The 21,878-nt window shown below is 44.5% G+C and overlaps 2 protein-coding genes across 2 annotated transcripts; both read right to left on the bottom strand.

The window, feature by feature from the left end:
* Positions 1 to 41: 41 nt before the first annotated feature.
* LOC117150778 (HEAT repeat-containing protein 1 homolog) lies at positions 42 to 6,736 on the bottom strand. The gene is made up of 4 exons (XM_033317826.1): positions 5,485 to 6,736; positions 5,112 to 5,374; positions 1,338 to 5,048; positions 42 to 1,273 (listed from the first exon to the last, which is right to left on the bottom strand). Exons 1-4 carry the CDS (start codon positions 6,651 to 6,653, stop codon positions 126 to 128), a joined length of 6,291 nt encoding a protein of 2,096 aa, XP_033173717.1. The 5' UTR covers positions 6,654 to 6,736; the 3' UTR covers positions 42 to 125.
* A 299-nt stretch (positions 6,737 to 7,035) lies between these two features.
* Positions 7,036 to 8,583, bottom strand: LOC117150348. The gene has a single exon (XM_033317200.1). It carries the CDS (start codon positions 8,483 to 8,485, stop codon positions 7,250 to 7,252), a length of 1,236 nt encoding a protein of 411 aa, XP_033173091.1. The 5' UTR covers positions 8,486 to 8,583; the 3' UTR covers positions 7,036 to 7,249.
* Between the last annotated feature and the right edge of the window lie 13,295 nt (positions 8,584 to 21,878).

The raw sequence follows: 21,878 nt of genomic DNA, 5'->3' as shown, positions 1-21,878 counted from the left end.
AGATTTTTTGAAGATCTTAATGATTATGACTGAAATATCACTTTTAAAAATGTAATAATAGATTTCTTTATGACAGTATAAGAGTACACAACGTTTTACATTTGGAGAAATCTCTTCTCCCATAATTATAGATACTTTTGCACCGGCTCGCCTAAAATAGTTTCTAGCTCCTGCACTGCAGTCCGGGTGTTCTTCTCCACACGCTGGTGCTCGTCCTCCAGGAGCTCAGCGATGAATGGAACTGTCTCCGGCAACAAGGTGGCATAGGATTCACCCAGTTTGCGCGCGATAGCCACACAGCTGTTGAATGCCAGAATCCGCACTTCGGGGGTGGGTGTGCGTGTCTTTAGGAGCACTTGGCTGTTGAGCTGCTTCCACATCACATCGTTGGTGGCCACCGCAAACTGGGCAATGCAGTTACTGAGAACTTGCTGGAGCGACTCATTTCCCAGTACCAGGTCGTTTTCTAATTGGTTGACCAGCGGTGGCATCAACACGTTGAAGCGGTGCTCATTGATGAAGTCCTCATTGCAGTACAAGAACACATGATGCAGAGTGTTCAGTATTGCCATTAACAGGTCCACATCATCTTCCCTTTCCTCGACTTCGAACTCGGGTCGGATTGAGTTGTGCTCCGTCAGCAAGCGCGAAGAGTCTTCCACGAAATCGCTGGCAAATAGCACGAACAAAGATTTTAGAGCTTCGGCGATCCGGTTGGTCAGCAGGAAGTAGGTGAGACGAGTTTCCCGAGAGGTACTCTCCAGTGCCCACTTATGTACCCGAGAGTACATGGGACGGAAACTGGTCTCGGACAACTTTAGGATCCACGTCACAAAGGTCTCGGTTATGGAAGCCTCTACATCCGAAACCAATTGCCTCTGCAATCCTAGTCCACGCACTTGAAGCCGGAAGTTGAGTGCTTGCAGGAATAGCTCGCTTAGGGGATCCTGAACCGGTTGCAATTGAGCGGCTGAATTGTGTTGGACGCTCTGCAGCAGCAGCTGCTGCATCAGATGTCCTAGCTCGTCGTACGCTTGCTGCTCTAATAGGCTGGAGGACGCCTTGGCGCAACTGGGCACAAGAATGCGCACCTCGACGCCCTGGGCAACTGCACTCCAAACCTCCGCAAGTTTCTGCTTAAGCACCTGTGTGCGTTTATCCTGCAGAAGCTGTGGATTTTCCAGTTGCACAGAAAGGCGCGCCAAGCCTCCGATAATGTCCACCAAGTAGGGTCCCAAGAAAAGCGGCAACGCCTTGAAGAGCTTGTGGAGTGCTACAATGGAGTAGTTGGAACATTAGTTGAGAAATATTTCCAAATGGATTTGTTCGGATCTTACCTGTGACAAGGGTGGAACAGACGTAGTCTGGACCTTGTTTAAGCGAGGCCATTTGGTGGACCTGTTCCTTGAGTAACTCAGTCAGTTGGGGAGCGAACTTTGGCAATTGGGCCAAGGCGTGGGCCTTAAGACTTGCACAGATTTCGACGAGGGTCAGCACCACATTGCCCACTACAGCCTTGGGCACGTTTGCACGTCGTTTGGTGATCTTGGTCAAGGTGGCTAAAAGAGAGCGGCACTCCTCGATGTAGTCGCGTCCATGATGGAGGGCCAACAACTGTAGGGCATGCAACGCCGTCTGTTGAAGTTTCGCCTGCTGCGCACTGTTGGAACTACCCTCCAGAATACCGTCGATAATCTCTTGCAAAGGAGCAAATAGCACTCCAAAGTGTTCAGCGGGGGATTGCTGGAAGTAATCGCTCGTTGGACTTAGCTTGGTCACCAACAAGTCCATCACCTTAATGCGCACATACACATGATCATGTTTCAGCAGCTCGGTTATCACACTGAGGAAATGTTGCGGTGCCAAAAGGCCGATGGCGTTATCCAAGACATCGTGTGCATGGTTAGCTAGCACGCGCCAGAACTTCTCCAGAGAAGGCGTTTCGGAGGCTGCTTCCAATGCTCCATTAAGTACGCCCACGTACGCGAGTGTCTTTAGGATAAATTCCTGATAATACGGAAGTAGCTCGCTGGGATCAGGACGCTTCATCTTCTTCTCCCATTCGTTGCAGCTGCTAATTCCAGAAAGGAAGTCCATGATGAGGTACTTATAGTGCCGCAGTTGCTTAAACGTCCGGGTCCGAACATCAAAGAGCTGTTGTTCCGTGATAAGCGCAGAGGAGCCTGAGCCACCCGAAGTACTGCTTTTGGTTGCCGGCAATTTGGCCAGGTAATCCAATAGACGGATGCACGTCTGAATTGCGACCGTCGGATCTTCGAACATCAACGTCAGTTCACGGGCAAAGTCCAGCCGCGACTTGTCTGTGGACACCTTTTGTGGAACTTGCTCCAGAAGCACTTGAGACTCGAAGATAATGCACAAGAACTGCCAGAGGTGCTCCTTGGGCTCCAGAACTCGGAACAGAGTAGCATACAATGGCAATCTCCGATGGATCGGTACGTCCGTGCAAATATCAGCAAACACCTTAAGCACGGGTATAACCAGCTCATTATGTCCGGTATTCAGAAGCAGAATTGGTATAATCGACTCCACCACATTGTGAATTATATGCAGGCTGAAGGCATCGTCGTGCCGCGCCACCGTGGATCCAACGAACGTAAAGATTTCGACGATCTTGTGTAAAACTTGTTGCGGATACATGCCAGCACAGTGAGTCAGGAAAAGCAGCGCATGCTGCTGGGTCTGCGGATTGCGGGTATTCCTTAAGGATTGCACCACCAACTCGATGCGGAAGCTAGATTCAGGCATAGCCTTAACGAGCTGCACACCGGCCGACTGTGCCGTCTGACAGCAGTGCAGCAAGCTCGAGAGAATCAGCTGCTTGGGATACTCAGCGGCACTATGCTCTTCCATCGCAAGACAGGCCTGTAGAAGTTCGAAGAGCGGTGGTATCAGCAGCTCCGCTCCAACCAGCTGTTTCTTGTGCTCCAACAGCTCGAGAAGAGTCATTCCTTCCTTCCAGGATGGGCTGGTCAAATTCAGTTGGGTTGCCTGTACTGATCGTCGTTTGACGGGTTGTTTCTTCTGCACCTTGGTGTTGGCCATCTCCAAGAGGATCGGCACGAGTGGCTGGCAATCCAAACGGCAGCGCTTCAGCAAACGATGGCCAGCCAAGAATATGCTGTCATTGTCCGAATTGGTAGCCGACTCCACTATCAGCTTGATTAGAGCAATCTTGTGCTTGGCATGCATTTGCTCAAAGGTCTCCGGCGTGAGGCTGTTTAGCAGGACACAGGGAAGAGGCTGTAGCTTCTGTTCAAGTTCGACATAGGTGTCATACTGGGCGAAGCTGTCCTCAAACAATTTCCAAGCCAGATCCTTTCGCAGCAACACATTCACCGCAATACGCCCCTCAAACTTCTCTATTACCGACTTGTAGATTTCACTATGTGGCCATGGCAGCTGTTTTATATGCTGGTTGTCTTCTCCCGCAGTTATCTTCTTCAGGGAGTCAAGACCCAGCGGCAGCAAATCGTTTAAGAAATTCTCATCGTTGACGTGCTTCAGGGCCGCAAGCAAAGACGCCGTACAAATGGGAGACTGCTCCGGATCGGCGGTCAAAGCCAATATAGATCGTTTCAGTTTTGACAGCACGAGTCTTTCCTTGGCAGTGGCCTTTTCTGGCTCCAGAATGGTGTATAGAATCAGGGCGTATTGTTCGTGATCCATGCTCAACTCACTCTTCCGCTGCAGCAACGAACGCACCAATTGCTCCACATGGCTCACCAGCTTGCGATTACTGATTAACTGCAGAGTGTTAATGGCCTGCACTCGCAGAGTTTGTAAGGGAGATCCACAGGCGTTGGCCACCCGCAGCACATGAACCAGGCTGCAGTCTATTTGGGATTTCGGGTTGGACAGCACCGCTTCCAGAATAATAAATCCTTGCAACCGGAACACGGCATAGTCAGAGTCTCGAGGCCACAGTTCTGGCAGTCGCTCGAACACATAGAAGTTTGATAGCACATCCAATCTGTCTTGAGCTTCAGGCAGGATTAGTTGCAAACTTTGCTGCAGGGCTCGTGTCCACTCCTGACGCTCTGGCTGATCAGCTTTTTCCGAAAACACTTGGGCGCATATTATTTCCAGCAGGCGCAGACAGAGGCGAAGCTCATCGGTCATCTGATTCCAAGGAGTGGAAGCCAGAGCTGTCCATTTGGTGTTCTTAACCAAAGTCAATAGGAAATCCACATACAATTGTAGAGGAGCACAATTCTGTGTGTTTTGACTACCGTTGACGACACGGAACTGGAGGCGCCGGCTATAAAGCCCGATTTTCTCCAACATGTGAAGGCTTTCCCGAGGTTGTAGTTCCCTCTTGGCGTAGGCAGTCAGCAGGAGTAACAGGTGCGTCAGCTGGGAGGCTTTCTGAATGTACGACTCACCGCCATGATCTTCTACGCTTTGGAGCAACGCACGTTCATGACTACTCAGTTCCTGATTGCTGCTCGCTATGATGTCCAGGAAGTGTTGACGGTGCTCGCCGACATTAAAGTCGCTGAATTTGTTGCTCACTTTAAGATCTGCCAAAAACGGAACTTTACTGACAAAATCACTGCCAAGTAGAATAAGCAGAGCCTTGTGCTGGTGTTCAGCTATTGCTTCGCCAGGAAAGAGAAGCGGCATCAGCGCTAATAGCACCAAATTTGTGTCATAGCTTCCGCTCACCAGGGCAGAGGTCAAGTGACGAACAGCGAGGGAACCCACAGGTTGCCATTCCTCATCCTTTTCGGACTGAGCACGATACAGCAGACGACATAGGGTTTGAGCCAGTGGCAACGGACCCAAAATCTCGGCGAGCTCCTCGGTAGGCAATGATAGCATGGTTGAGACCACAGCACCGCTATCATCATTTATCCTATCGGGGAGACATTCCTGCAAAAGCTTAACGCTTCTCTCCCGCTTTTTAGACACATTCAAATTCTGGAGTAGTTTCTGGACAGCACTAAGTCGCCAGTCAGCGCTGTAGTGATAGAGTTTTTCGTATGCGTGCTTCGCTTTTTCATCAGTAGTGTTGAGACGGAAGCCTTAGAACGAATAAAACATATTAAATATAAAAAAAATATAAATATTATTACTTTTTTACTTACCCAAAGCCAACTTTAAAGCCTTCTGACGATTGCTTGTGGAGGATTTGGATCTCAAGGCCTCTTTAACGCTCAGATCAAAAGCTTCTGGATAGCGTCTCTCCAGTTTTTCGAGGTAAGTGGAATACCAGGTTTGGAAAGTGGTCTTTTCCGTCTCGATCTCATCATCCGAATCAATTACGATGGTATCGTCATCGTCGTTTGAGTTAGTTTCCATGGGCTCTGGTGCATCGATCGCAATCTCTACATAAGTATCCAAAAAGCAACTGAAATGGGTAAAGTATGTTAATTGGATCGGGGCAGTTGAAATCGTTTTAAATTTAATTGTATAAATACTTTTTTTTTATTACTTTCGATAGATACTTCTAGTACTCACTTGATCAGTTGCTGAGCAGTCGGCTTTGGCATTGGCACCTCTGACAGGACTTTGTCCAAGAACAGTTTGCATGAGCTGGAAGAGGCGTCATCCTCCCGAATGGCGGCCACGGCGCCCGTCATGAGTGGCATGCAGATAGACTGGATGGCGATGTTACCCTTGGCCAGTGAGGACAGAGTGGAGATGAGCCACTTCTTCCCAACCAGATTGAGTATGGTTTCCGGCTTAAAGTGCGGTAATGCGGCCTGCTGTTTGCCATAGATACAGACAAGCAGGAGCAGCGACTCACTGTAAAGCCTCTCAAACGGGCAGTTGGCCACGCGTTCCAGCAGGGCGTTGCACACCTTGCTCTTGAGCTTGGTGCGGGAAACAAGTTGAGCAACAATCACATAGGCAGCTGCCATAAAGTCGATATTATCGGAAACCAGGCCACGAAGCAGCGACTCTAAAATAGTGGTGATGTGCCAGTCCTGCAGTGGTTTGGCCGATTGCAGGGCGCCAACTACGACGGTGGCATAGAAGTTGATCTGGGCTTGTAGTTGGTGGGCTCGAGGACCCAGTTCCTTGACCGCCTTCTGGGTACTTTGGCAGATGAAGCCGAGGAAGGCGGGATTGCTGGCGGCTCTGTTAACAATAGTAGTCTTGGCCAGCGGAACGCCAGGACGCTGCAACGGGCGGAGCCAGTACCAGTCTGCATCCGATGACCGGAGCCTCATGGTCTTAAGGATCTGGACAAATATCATAGTCTCGTGATAGGGCAGAATCAGAGCCATAACTTCTCTCCGGTTATACTCGTGAACCTGGAATCGTCGCAACAACCATTCGAAGGCCATGTGTGCGGGTCGGAGCAGAAGGTACGGCGAAAGCAGGCGCAGAAACTTGGCAATGGCCGCGTCCAGCATCTTGTTAATCTCCGGCAGCTCCACGGATCGCTCCAGCGTCAATGTGGCCTCATCGAACAACGTCAGCTGGAACTCCTTGAAGGCTGGATTAAAGTCGGTCAGCTCCTGCAGTCCCGTCAACCCGATCTCATAGATGGACCGCCGCTCCTTGGTGGCCGCCTCCTTGGGATCGAAGAGTATGGAGGCGCGACTTCGTGCATCTGCCAAAGTCACCGACGACTGCGGCGCAGCCAATTTCTGCAGCTGCTGTGCCAACGCAGTACTCATCTTGGATGGTCGTTTCTTCCTTTTTTCTCAAGTTAATTAAAGGTAAAAACGGAGAATAATAAATGAGCGGCAACCGCACTCCACACGTGTTTTGTTGGTGTGGCCAGTGATCTCTTGGATGTACAAGTAGGCGCATGGCAAAAACAGCACATTGACGTTAGCAAAGACACAAACCGGCGTATACCACAGCTGATTTTAAACATTTTGTGTTTGAATTTATTTTTAAGTGCAATCAATAATAATAATAAAATATTTACCATGATATTTTTAAGCCTAAGATATTAAGGCTGCCTTTGAAGACTGTCATAATGATGTATAATAACAAATTCTTACACGTTAGACAACAGGAATCACTTTCCCCCAATTATAATTATAACAATTATAGTTTTAAAAATGATTTATATATTTTGCATGTGTAAAAAATACTTAATCTCGCAGAGGTACAGAATTCCGACAAACCTTACATGAAACGATTTAAAAACATATATAAGAATGTACGTGATGAAATGGAACTTAATGCGATGGACATAATACGGAATTAATGAGATTTGAAAAAATCGAATACTAATCGTAATAGTTAAAAGCCTATGATAAAGCTAAAAGCAGAGCCGCTTGAGCGAGTTCTTCCTTGTGATTTTCGGATCACGGCTCTGGGCACGTTGTGGCGGCGTCAGTCGCTCCCGTGGCATCATCAGTTTGGATGGTGTGTCCAGCTCTGTGACCAGGCAACGCTCGCCGGGATGCGACTTGGACAGACAGTTGACGCAGAACCGGAACTGGCAGATGACACTGGTGCATTCGGCGAAGTTGTATGGCGGTCCTTGCGGTGAACTCTTGACCTCGTCAAGATCCAGGGACAGGAAGCGTTTGAGAGGCGGACCCGTCATGCAGGGGAATGTGCTGGTTGTACGTCCAATAGGCAGGGTCTGAGACAATAGGTTTTCACCACCCTTGGCTGCCTCGCTTATGAAAACCCGGCTGCCTCGTCCGCATCGCGGACACTTGACGCGCTGCGTCTGCTCGCGCAGAACCCTTCCGGCATCCACGTCCATCAGGTGGATGCTCGAGTTGCCCGAGTCCATTAGCGAGGCGGCGCTGTTGGCCAGGCTGCTATGGTTCGAGGTCTGCAATGGCACTGTGTGGTTTGCCTTGGGCACATGGCTGCACCGCTTGGGCACGTGAGGATTCTCTTTGGTAAGGTTCAACTTGAGTAGGTGGTTCTGCAGGCGCTCCAAGGCGCGCTGGCTGCGATAAACGGCCTGCTTCCAGGCCGGCGACACCTTGGTCATCACGTCCAGCGTGTGGGCACCCACATGACGCAGTATGCACTCCAGTGCCGGAAGCTCTTGCGCCAGCTTGGCCACTATGTCCAGCCTTTCGACACCGCCGTAGAAGCGATTTTTGGGCGGTTCTTCTATGTGGGGAAAAAGCAGCTTCTTGGACTTCTTGGGGCTACTGTGTGGCGATTGAAAGTGTTTCTTGCGCCGCTTGGGCAGACTATGCTCATCCTGCAGACGCGGAGTCATAGAGAAAGGCTCCTCCTCCGCGGAAATTTTCTTTTGGGGCTGTGTTCTGGGATAGGGCTTGCCCCAGTGAAGGTCCTGCTCCTGGTGGCTACTGGGCGTGTTCAGCCCCCGAAAGAATGTGGTGGTATTCGATGCATTGCGACAATTTTCGCCCTCAGCGTCCTCCAACAAAAATGGCGTCTCCGCGGTGGAATTGTGCAGGGCCAGGAAGGATGTGTAGCCGGACTCGTTCATCTCCGACTCGAAGGACGATCCGCGGCTGGGGCTCTTCTTGCGCAACGCCGCGCGCCGATAATAGGCGCTCATCTTGACCGAATTTTAAACTTTCGAATTGTTATGCTTTTCGCATCGGTTGATTGTTTTTGGGTACGGATTAGTGTGACCGCCCCTATAAAATACCAACTAACTACTAACTACATACCAGTTTATTGTCGGGTCAACTCAGAATGCTAAGTATCACGTTGCCAACCATCTGAAATATATTTTCGTGAATGCTTGCCAAACTATTTAAACTTGTGGATTAAAAAATGCTAATTAATCGGATTGTCGGAATCTGACAGTTATTCGTAGACTCCTATTAACATAAGCAACTTCAGCCATTCATAAACATGTCTCAAAAAGTTCAAACTGTACAAGATGTGGGGTTCCAGAAAATGATAGCGAGTGTGTACACACTTCCATGTTAGCGAGTACACACTCAAAAACTAGCGAAGACGCACTTGGGACTAATGCTGTCGAAAAAAGAAGCAAAAATAAAAAAAAATTGTGATGATGAATAAAACAGTTAATTAAGTTAAATACACCAAGAGCTTGACCTCAAATAAATTATATTTCCTTGCCTTAGGCCATAAGTATAAAATATATGGCATCTTTTGCATAGCTATATACTCAGCTTATTGCTTTAATTCCACTTCGAAAATTGAAAACATATTCTTTTTAAATATGGAAATAAGTATTAGTCTAAAAACATTTAAAAAAAAAATGGAATTCCGTTCAACATCTCATAAATATATTAAAAGTGTATTTTATCTGGCTAGCTTTAAAAAAATTGGTAAAATTATGTTGTTAAACTTATAGAAATACTCTCGATTAGCTGCCATATGGTACTTTTTAAATTTCTACGAAAAGATTTTAATTGAACTTAAGTATATCTATAACTTTTAAAATTGAAATCATTACAAGTTATTTTATGAGTTATGTACCATATTCTGTTCCCTGTTTGGCCCAATCAAAATTCGGCAGTCAGGATAATCTGGCCTTGGCCATCATCAGTGTCATCAAATTAACGAAAATCCCTCAATAATTTATCATTTGTTCTCCCTGACTCGTCCTTAGATTTTTCCAGTTCCGCTTCCCTCATCCTCTTCTTTGCCGTGTCCTTTGTGCCACTGACAAATTTGCCAGCTCAAGTTTTTTGTGCAAATCATGACGAGGCATAGATTTGGGATTCATGTGAAAGTCTTCCTTCGCCGCTAGGTGGATAGTTTCGTCAGCTGTCCATATAGCCTGCCAAGAGAAGCCCCATGACCCACCACCTAACCACCACTGGCCACCCCATGCTCATGCCCATTCCCATTCCAAGGACCATTTGCAACCGCCCGACGACTTCATCCACTTGCTGGGGAAGATGAGAGGTCGAGAATCTGTTGTGGTTGCCGGGGGAAAATCAATGAATGATATTTCCTTTATGAGGCTCAATTATTTGCTGCGGGGATTTGCTATTCTTCCCCGGATTCTGTCATCTGGTTCGTGCCTCATTGTCCTTCTAAATGCTTTGGCAAAATATTTTGGGTATTTGCGCTGCCTTTTGTCGGCCAGCAGCTCCTGCGTTAATAATTTATGAATACTTGCTCGTTTATTGTTTTGCATTATTTATGGTTTTATTATTTGTCTATTTGCTGCCACCGAAAGGGGCGTGGCGGTGGGCAAAGATTTTGTTTTGATTTTAATTAAATCGACCGACAGACGCACATCGGCTTAATTTAAAGTCATTTGACTGTCCTAATCTCTTTTCCACTGACCGGTTTGCCCATCTTTTTTTTTGGGGGGGCGTGGATTTGGCAGCATATTAATTGTCGTCGTGGCTTTGGGATTAATCTGTGGTTCATTGGTTCGGTCCTGGGAAGTCGTGGTCACCCTGTTTGCTCTGAGATCAGAGGGATGTTAACTAATGACTTTGTCATTGGGAGCCGAATGAGTTGAACTATGGGTATTTTCTTAGGTGTTAAGATATAGGAGATAACTGCAATAATATTGAAAGTACTATATAAAATATTACAAGATTTGCTAGAAATAATATGTTCTTAGTTGAATTATGAAGTAATGCTCTTGCGCTGACCCAAAAATATGGTTTTTAAAAATAAGTCTCAGCTCGTTTCCGTGACTTTACTTTAAGGACTAACATTACTTGCTGTACAAATCCCGACTATCCCATTCCAGGACCTATTTGCCTTGTCCTGCTTCGAGAATGCTAACTAACCTTCACCCCCAAACTACTGTCAACAGAACACAATCCTTATGGCTGAAGGGAAATCCTTGAGGCAAGGCAAATCCGCGTCCAAAAGGTCGCGACATATGTATCGCATATATGCATACATATGTTTTGATGTGGAGCTATGTTTGCACGGATATTGATATGCGGCTGATTAATTTGAGTTTACGCACCAGAACGACCCGGAATGATGACAAATGGGGGAAAGAAGGGCAGCTCCTGTCAATATTTGCACTCAATCCGTACATATGCTCTAATTATTATCCTTTTGGCAGTGGGCAGTGCCCTGTTTGGCATTATGTCGCTGCACGCACACCCATTCCACTCCACTGGTGCCTTAACCCATGACAGCCCGATCAAACATGGGTCGGTCGCTCGAATCAACTAATTATGGTAATTTACCGCGGAATGTCAACAAATATTTTGTAACCGGTTATTTTATCGCACGGCCGCGACTCACGTAAGTCCCTTGCCCACGGAAGGAAGTCACCCACCCACACCGGACACACTGCAACTGGAACTGGAGGTAGAGGTGGAGGATGAGGTGGAGTTGGAGCTGGAGCTGGGCAGGATGGCATTGCGATGTGTCGTGGCTTGGAGCTGGACGGGGGCAGTCCTTGGCAGTCGGAGCATTTGACAAACGATGTTTACCGCGGTGGGAGGCCATCCTGGGTGTCCTTGCGGCCACACGAAGTCGTCGGATTATTTTTAACCAAACGAACGGACAACCTCAAATGGCTGTGCAAGCAAAGTAACCCGAACTGGAACTCAAACTGGAACGGAACCCAATTCGCTTGATTGTGTTTGATTTCGGCGGTGGGTTACTCATATACTCATTCCTGCTACCCTGGGACAGCAAGGTATGCCCCAAGATAACTGACAAACTAGATAATATTTGTATAAAATCAAATAAATATAATTTTAACAATATGTATAAGAAATTCTTAAGGAATTAATAGACAGCATATCCTTTAAAATTCGTATTTGTATTGTAATCTTTTATAGGTTTGTGAACTTGTTGAATTCAAGTTGTTAATGGATGCAAGTTCCCTAATTTTAAAATAATTGTAAGTATATCTTCATGTCACGATTACCATATTTCTTATATTCAGAAATATTTCAAGTTGCTACTTTCTAGGGTATCTCCACGTTCGCACTTTCGCTACAAGTGACCAACTATTTGCTCTGTTTTATGATGGCCCACTGCGTGGTAATTCATTTTTAGTCAATAAATCGCTTGGTTACCCGTGCTTTTTTGTCCTTTTACCTGGGAGTGGCTAAAGGAAAACAAAAATTAAACTGATTACCGGGCCAAAGTTGAGAGCCAGAGGAGCATTATTAATTTGATGGTAATAAGGGAATAATCGCACTCATTTATCATTTTAATGTTTTCGCATTTCACGATGTGGGCGAGCCAGAAGTCGGAGCAGTTAAGTCTGTCAGATAAAATTTAATCATTATTGCGATCTGTGAATTGCATTAAAATAGAATAGAACATTGCTCTCAATTAATTGCAAGAAATATTAAAAAAAAGATACCTATCAATCAGCGAAAATGTATTAGGAAATTAAAAATGTTATAGATAAAATTGAACTGCTCCTTTTTTTGGGTAACTTGATACATTGCAGTATCAGCAGGCAATTTGCGAAATTTGATTGATTCGCCAATTGCGATTTTGTTGTATTTTAAAAAACACAACCATCCATCCCAGATCCTTTTTTTTTTTTCAATGCGCCACGTGCATTGCACATGACAAATGGCTGAACTCAGATGTGCAAATTTTAAAACGCTTTATTTGCACTTGCCAATTAGCAGATTGCATTACATAATAAGATAAGTACTTCTTTTCTAGTTACATAAATGCTCTTGACTGGTATTAATTTATTTTTCTGTTTTTTTTTAATCTAAATGCTTTCTCTACATTTTTCTAATTTCGAGTTGGGAAACTTGACACCACGGCCACTACAATTTGTCAAAGAAGCAATTGGCAAGACAAGTGGGTCCTGAGTGGAGAAGGGTTAAGGGTCAGTCGTCTGAAGATCCCACAACTGGAAAACCCACGAGCCCACTCGCATCCGTGTGAATTAATCATGGGGCAGCTATTTCAGTTTCGGTGGAAAAATGCGAAAAGTACACGGAAAAACGGCTTCAATTTGAATAATAATATGACGAAAGGGCCGGGCCAAAAAGGGTTGACAGCCAGGTGCTGGTGGGTGTCTGGGTCACCACATTGGGGTGTCACTGTCACCCGGTTCATTTCGCATTCACAACATGCTCAAGGCATCGCGGCTCCATTGCCAATTTCATTTAGCGGCATCATTTCAACTCGTGCCTTTGTCATTTTTTCTCAATTCCAGTTCGTTTCTTTTTTTTAGGTTTTTCCTTTTCGATTTTTCTTTGCCACTGATGGAAAACAAGATAAATGATTTGAAAGTTGACTTTTCATTTCGTATATTAGCCGGAACGTGCCTCACTTCACCCCTTCCATTTGGCCACCTGGAACTCAGCCTCTGGCTAACCGAAGTCGAATAAACGAATGGAATCTAATTGTTTTCTATTAACGAGCCTCGATTTGTTCCATGACTTTTACACATTCGACTGATCAAAATATCACACACTGTTGTTTGCCAGCTCACCCCTCCGGTTCCGAGTGATTTCGTTGCCCATTCCGAGTCCTCCCTTCGAGGTTGTGGCCCCCACCCACCTCTATTTGGACATATGTTGCTCTGCTCGGTGCGATGATGTATGGCCCTCGCTTGTCGCCGCTGATTATGGTGGCTACAAATGCTGCGGACCATGAAGTGGTTGCTGGTGATGGTGAGACCCGGACCTGGACTTGGCTGGTGGCTGGCATGTGACTCCATATACACTGTTTGCATATAGGATGAAATTCAATATTAATTGGAAGAAACCCCAATGAGAGCTGCTGCGTGCTAAGTGGTCATAAGTAGGCAAAACATCGAGGTTTTCGAACGGAAAATATAACATTTTATTAGTCAAAATTAACAACATTGAGATTACATTTAATATACTCTAATTAAAGTTTAAGGCATATATTATTTTTAAGTATTTGCTTTGTCTAGATAAACACTATACCATTCGAACTTAGCTTAATTGATACAAGGCTTTCGACCAGCATGTCCCTGTAACCAGATATCATAATCGCTAAATCGAGGATGATTACATCATGGATGATATCCATCCCATCGCTTGATTGCCCGCCTGCCTGTCCGACTGATAGACGCCCTAAGGGTCTCACCTTAACACCTCCTTAGGGTCACACACTCCACTCCGGCCGGACAGATATTCCCATGGATATGATAGCATGGTGCTGGCACTACCACTAGCACTCCTCTTTTTTATCCATTTAATCAATTAAGTCATCAGCGCAATATTTGTATTTGTATTACCGTTGTTTTCCTCTATTCAGTTACTTCCTGGCAGCGGTTCTACGTGGTTGATGATGATGGTGGTGGATGGGTGGTTCCCATTCCCCTATTGACTTTCCTATGACATCCGAGCGATTGTCACACTATCTTACCAATGCCCGATTCACAGTCCCTTTGTTTTTTGTCTGAGCTGATCACGTGTCTTAGGTTACTTGAGTTGAATCATCGAGACACTTAATTAAGACGAAACGCCGCTGTTTTATTATTGGTATAGTAAATACTCCATAAATTCACTAATGAAAACACTTAACGACACACGTCACAAAAAAACAATGCGGGAATTCGGTTTTTATTTACCCAATATTGGGGATTGGGATTGTACCCTCGATTACTTATAACCATAATCAGTCAGCTAAAGGTACTCAATCGTACTTAAGGTTTATGGGATAACTAGAACTTCCTATTATTAAAGTCGAAAATTCTGCGGGAGTGATAACTGGTACTTGAAATGAATTTGTTGTGCAATCATTGTTCTACGTAAGAAGTGAATCCTTGAGGAAGAAATTCAAGCATATCACATAAAACATGACAATTGCACCAACTAAGAGTTTTCCAACTTTTCTTGGAATGTTACGTGGGCCAATCTGAAATTGTTGAGAAAGAGGTGAAAAGTTAGGGGGTCCTGCGTGGAAATCCTTTCACTTAATTGTGCGACATAAATTAAAATGCCATTTCCAAGGAACGCGCTGATTAAAGGGACTTTTCCTTGGTTTTCAATTAAAAGTTTGGAAGCTTACTTTCCTCAGAGTTCAAAATGCTTTATAATTTATTTGGTAAACTCTGCATTTTCCCCTTGCCAGTTGGCAGTCTGGGAATCATATTTTCTTTTGTTGCCACAGCAATTTATGTTTGTGCTCGCAATTAGAAATCTGTGTTCCGACAACATGCAACTGCAAGCCATGTAAGTTGCAAGTTGCACATGGCCCCTTGATGCACTCAACACTCTGTGTGCCCCAACCATCTGGGCATAATTCTTAATGTTTTGCTTTCAATTTGCTGGGACTACTTAGGCAGCTCTTCGGCTGGCCAAACTAATTTGCATATTCATTGTCAAGGAGGGCCCAGATGGAAACTTACTTGCCGAACTGCAGCTCCAAATAAAACAAATGCCACAATTCTGCCAGGGCTCCAAGGATGGATCCAATCTTGCATCGATTACCAAAGACCTCAACTGGACCACAGATGGTGTAAATTGGATTGGTAGTAGGCTCTTGAGCCATCTTTGGGTTTTCTGTTTGTTTCTTGGGTCCAGCTTATTCGATTGCCAAGTTGACTTGATGGCTTGTGTAAACAAGACAGTCGTTTATACTATAATTAAATGAATGGCAAGGTAAGAAAGCTGTCTTGAATATTTTAAAGAATATTTAATTTAAAACCAAGGCCAATTACTTGTTCTCTATCCCAGATCAAGTTTTAAACCCTTTCGCCCCGTTTCAGTAGCAATCCCGTTGAAATCAATGTTAAATAAATTATGTACAACTATTTAGCAATAAATTAATCTTCATAAATCACAAATCAACAACAGGGACGACAACCTGGCGACTGTCAGGTGAATGGATAGATGGGATGAGCAGGAGCAGTAGCGGCGTTCCATGAACTACATTAAATTAGAAACGAGGAGGCGTCGTCAAGATTCCGTATAATGACAAAAGCAATTAATTTTGCGTGTGCCTGTGCCCGGGCAGCTGCCAAGGTGTTCCACAGGAGTGGAGGATCAACCCTTTGCCGCCCAAGCCCAAGCCCCCGATTACGTTCACAAATCGCTACAAGTCCCCCCACCCTCGAACCCCCTGGACAGACAATCAAAATTCCGCAGGATGTAGCAGCACCCCATTCGAAAGCTTTGCAATTAATTATGCGAATCTGACGAATCTTCTTCCCAGGCGGGGCCAACTCTTCGACTTGGCTCACACAGATACGCACGCACACATGTAGACGAGATGCTGTTTGCCAGTTTGCCTGTTTGCCGTCAACTGGCTGGCACCCATGATTTACATGGCTGCCTCCGCCGTCTGAATGTTTCCACGTGGAATGGGATATGGAACGGGCCATACGTCTCTGCGCCTGTGGTAACCAAATGGAGGGTGGGGTGGGCCTGGGTGTGAAGTAAATGCAAATTTAAAGGCGTGAATAAGCCAGCGGCAAACGGAGGAACTCTAATTGTAGACAACCCCCGTAATTATCCGCTATGGAAAAGCCATTAATGGTATTAGAGGGATTTCGGTGCGGCTTATGGGCCAAAGGTGTTGCGATTCGGATATCCTTGACATTAATGGAGTGGGCAAGTGTATGGAAATTGACTTAGCGGGGGGCTTAAATAGTATATATGTTCAATATTATTCAGTACTTAACATAAATGAGATTATGTTTCTTGATGTATTAAGCTAGCTCAAGTTTATTGTATCTTTATTATCTTTATTTATAATATTTTGCCTGTTTTATTTTTCGGCCTAAATCCCCCCACCTCAGCTCGCCCAGCTTTATGGCCATTTCACAGGCTGGGAAACATAAACACTTGAGGATATGGCAGTGAAACTGGATTCAGCTGGAAGAGGTGGCTAAATGGGCCACACCCCGCTGCTAATTTGGCGTGGAGGAACCCAAAAGTGTTTTGGACCCACTTAATGGTTTGTTTTCGGTTGACAACTTTTCGTCTGGTTGCGCTGCAGCCTTTTGGAGAGCACTTTCCATTTGTTTGGCTTGTGGTCGGCCCATGATGAGCTGGAAATGGAGAACTCAGGGGAAAATGGAGCTAACAACTAATTTAAAGCAATTATGTAAAAAGTTTTCACTCGAGTTTCGGCAGGCGCATTCAAAGTTTTGGTCGCCACTAATGTCCGTTCGTAAATTTTAATTGGGAATAGTTTTAATTAAATTTGTCAAATTATGACGGAAAATTCAATTAGTACTTGGCCATGTTTTTTGCCAATTTCAGCTCAAATGTTATTCGTTTCTACCAATATGGAAGAGGAGTGTTGGTGTGTAAAACAGTTTGTTGATCAAGCCCCTTTGTTAAGAAAGAATTCCCACTGCGTATGCTTCAAATCTCATTGGTATTTATGCACTTGCTCAAAAATAATAACTAATCATAATAAGAGTTGGCAAAAGAGATTCTCGGAAATGATTTCATGGGAATTTCCTCGGACTGCTACTCCATTTTTACGACACGTGCCTGCGCACGCACTTTGATTAGGGCCAAGTCAATCTACCCCATCTGGAGTAACCCTCTATAAGGAAGTTACCACTTGTCACTGCGAGGGCCACCACCAGCTACCACCACCACCGACTTCCTCGGCAAAACCCACCAATATCAGATTCCAGACTGCATAAACTGGAAAAGGACTAAAGGACTCGTCCACTTGACGCGTGCGGATTGTGGGAAGTCCTGCGAGTGTCAAATTTTTATGGCTCTGTTTGATTTCTGGCCGGCATAACGCCGCTAATGGAAGGCACTTGTTCAACCCGTCGCAATTAACGAGATTTCCAGCTCCGGGATATGGATCTACGAATCCTACGACAATATTTGCCAAAGGTTAACATGTGTACCGGCAAGTGCAGTGTCATCCTAAAGTGTGGGAAAAATATCAAGGACACATAGTGTTTTTTACTTTTTGTGATTTTAGAGATGCATCTTATGCAGTTGCATACATGCAAGAATAGTTAGAATATTTAGATCAATCAATAAATGTATTTAAAAAACCAGTTATAAAGTACAGTTATTTCAAGGACAACTTATTTGATCCAAATCGTGTTTGTTCATTTGATTAAATATTTATTTACTGCTAGAACAATACCTAACTTTGTATCTAAGCTTATGTAGTTTTCTAGGACTTTAAAAGTAAATAATGCCAAAAACTTTATATTATATTTTAGGCAATTGTACAATATAACATTTTCTTTTGCAATACTGAATGTTAGGGTTAAAAGGTTTTGCCAAATTGAAAAAATTATCATTTTTAATGACTGCAACTGCTGTCCATGCGGTCGAATGTCATTTGTAATCCTACGCCTTTGTATTTGTAATCTTCCTGGTTATATGCCAAATTGTGGCCATTTGTGCTAATAGTAAGGAGTTCATCACATAATCGCATTCGCATTCAGGGCTTCAAATTTCAGAGTGTTGGCTTGCAACACTTTCGCCACAATCGCTGCCAAATCAAGTGCGGAGTTAGGGGAATAGTGATTCCGATTTCGATTCGGATTCAGATTCAGATTCATCTGCCATGCTACTTTGGTCTGTACGCCCCGCATTGGACAAATGTGATTTATACGCCGCTTTATGTAAAAACGTCAGCAACAATTCCGGCAGCAGAGCACAAATTAACTCCAGCACGAAGTTGGGCCCATTCCCGGCCAGAAAGTCGAGACGTGTTCCGTAATTCAATATCCAGATGCAGTCGTCGGGAGTCGGAAGGGGGAGGGAGGGAGTAGTCTGTGGCACAGAGGTCACATTTGGCAGCCAAGTCGGTAAGTATTCCCAGAGGATCCGAATAATTTCCTACCCTTGGCACTAAGTATTATTGTGCATTAGAGGACTAATAAACAGGTTCGCAGTTGTCCTCGCCGTCGAGGGCAGGACTTTCTCATTCATAGTTTGTCTGCGAGTTTATACCTTCTACGTGATTTACGGCAATAACTCATCGCAGACTCGGACGAGGGCATTCCACGCTCTCCTGGCTAAATCATGGGACATATAAATCAGGAATACTAAATTAATTCACTTTTCTTTCCGAGCTCTGCTTAATTAAAGCCCCCAATGTGGGCTGTGACTTATTTCCGGCAATTTGGGGCCATTTAAATTTATAATCAAAAGGCGTTGGCTGCGATTAATGGTGTTTTTTCTAGAAGTTCAAGTGGCATATTTATTTTTAGGCAAAGAACTACATCCTTTTAGAAGGGCGAAATGGTAGTTATAACATTTGAGGACTCTCTAAGTAGATTTCCCATTCTGTCATCCACTTGACCAACAATAGAAACTGCGGATTGTTGTGGGTTTTAAAGCAAATTTTACAGGCAGTGCATTAATTTCCCATGTACTTTGTTGATCTTTATTTAGCGCCGTTGAACCGCCCTAATGCCGACTTATGACACCAAAACTGCTCAATTTCCAGGACTTGCGCTTTCCACAGCCCAGCCGAGGGTGTGGAAAATGGGTGGGGTGTATCAACGGGGTTACAGCCGAATTAGTCCAGTGGGATTCTGGCGCGGATCGGGGCGTTTTGTTTGCTTTTGTCAGGGCAAGACGCACTCCCTTTGCTGAACAATCGCCCAGCGGGAAGGAGCGAACAGCCTTCAATTGAGATATTCAATTGGCAACAAGCGGCGCATGCAGGGGCTGTGCACTGAAAGAAAGTGCAAGTTGTAAGTTGTAAATTTTTAACATTTATCTCCTCCTTTGTTAATGTATCTTAAGATACAATAAAGTATCTTCTTTACCAAAGAGATGATAATTCATGCTTATATATTTCGCATTGCCTATTTCTCGCAGTGCATATGAGCAACCACCAGGCCAATCAGCCACCCCACGATCCCGCTGAGCGAGCGATTAGTTTGGGAAGCTGCCCGATGTTGCGCATCCGTGAATTACAATTGCGGTTTCCGCGCCTGCCGGCAACAAGGGGGAGGATTCGTGATGCAGGCTGCAGGATACAGGATACCATGATTCTGGATTGAGGACACAGGATTGAGCACTGAGTATGAGACCCCGGAAAATCACTCCAGTTGTGCGTGTTGTTGCTCTTTTGCCCGGCCTGCACTTGAAATTGTCAGCAGGTGCTCGTCGCAGGCGGGCGTTGTAACAACATTTGCAGTTATAGTGTTACACTTAGTTAGAGCTGCAGTTACGGGCAACGGAGGCGGAATCAATTTAACTGCATTTGCCGATGAGTCGGATGGCCCTGTGTGTTTGGGCCATTAATAAACATTTCGTCGTCTGTTTGTGCAATAAAAATGCAATTCCCATTAAGTGTCCACGTCCGTGGGGTGGGCATCTGTTTCGCCACCGACTTGACCAGCTGAGGCAGTTGGGGCATTAAATGAAATGGATTTTCAGGGGCACTTCTGTGTGAGGTCAATTCAATGAGGTGGGGACTTCAATACACATTTAATATATTTTGATTTTATGCAATAAGTAAGTGATGATGGTGGCGACACTTGATAATGGGAATATATAGGCTTGATATATAATGTGGGATTATACTGAATAGTTTCAAAAGTATCAAACCAACAATTGTTCATCATGAAGAATTTTATTCCCACCTTGAGCGACAATTTTCAGTAATTTAATAACGTTTTTTCCAGAAATAAACCCCAATTAAGATCCATTGTCTTATCCGATGTTTGAGTTGGTGCTCATCCGCAACGAAGACGACCGGCATAATAATCGAGTTCGAAGATACACGAAAGGGGTGCAAAGTTGTTGAAAAGTCTTTAGTCATCGCCCCAAATGATTTTCATGTCTCGGAGCCATAATGATGGCGGCAATAAATTCGCATTAAGATCGCCTCGAGTGAATTCAATGGCACGCAGATGTTGAGGAGTGACTTTGGAAACACACATAACCATTTCTGATCCTGACGGAACCGATTTTCCGTTTATTATAAGCTGGCAGAGTACCTTCGGCTAATTGCGTTTAATTCGTTCAAAGAACCCGCATTGTGAGTTCATAATTTTTGCTTTTTGTTTTATGCAATCGTAAAAATGCTCGTTCAATCAATAATGTAAAGATCAGCTTCGTACTATTCGATACCATTCGCTCAACTCGTGCTTCTTGGACGGAAGTTGCTGATTTTGTGACTTTTCCAGATCGTTTAAGATTGATTGATCAATGTTTTACGATCACCAACGACTTTCGATGGGTCGTTTGATCTTGAGGCTTTGCTTTTGTTGCGGGCGGCATAAACGTTTGTTGATTAAATCGCAGGATGTTATCGATCATTGCATAAATTAACACAAGACTCCCTCTTCAAATTTGTTGCTATGTAGGAACAAGGCTTTTATTAATTTTTATTTGAATATTCAAAATGTGCAAACCTAATCACTTATGTACTAAAAATATCGTGGGAACTGCATGTTTATGTTTATAGAAATAAAGATACTTTTATGCAAGTAGTAATAGTAGTCCATATTTCATCCTTTTACTTTGTAGCAGTCTTTTCATTTTTCCAGAAAAATTTCATTTGCTATTTCGTGGCTATTGCAAATAAAACGATTTCCACGTAGCCAACCTTTTTATTTATATAAATTGTCATATGCAAAAAAGCCAGAGCATGGAAAATGTAACTCACCGTTTTATTCGACGCAGACAGAAATATTTTTTATTGATGAAATTGGTTTGGCTACAGCTGAACTCCATTTGCAAAGTAGACAATTTGCCGCTGTGCAAATTGCAGACTTGGGAATAGTCCAATCCACGGAGTTGAGGCAAACATAGCGTATGCTCACCGTTTGCAATTTATATATAAATTTTTTTTATTGTCAAATTTGGCAGAGACACAGCGCCAAGATGAAGATGGAAAATGTATCTGTATCTGAAGCTGGCTGGAAAATGGAAAATGGGGGGTAGGTGGTTTGATGGCTTACCCTTGTCTCGTACGTGATATTTGATAGCTGCGGCTGGACACGCTGGGGAATAGAAAGCAGGTTCAAGTGGGCTTCACCCACTCGTGAGTTACTCAGACGAGTTTGAATATCCTTGTTTATAATTCCCATGCATGAGCGTATGATTTTTTAATCTTTCTGCTTTCGTGTTGACGTTCAG

Source organism: Drosophila mauritiana, chromosome 2L (genome assembly GCF_004382145.1).
Source record: "Drosophila mauritiana strain mau12 chromosome 2L, ASM438214v1, whole genome shotgun sequence".
Lineage (NCBI taxonomy): Eukaryota > Metazoa > Arthropoda > Insecta > Diptera > Drosophilidae > Drosophila > Drosophila mauritiana.
The sequence above is the reverse complement of the archived record's forward strand: the minus strand, read 5'-3'. Positions and strand labels throughout refer to the sequence as shown.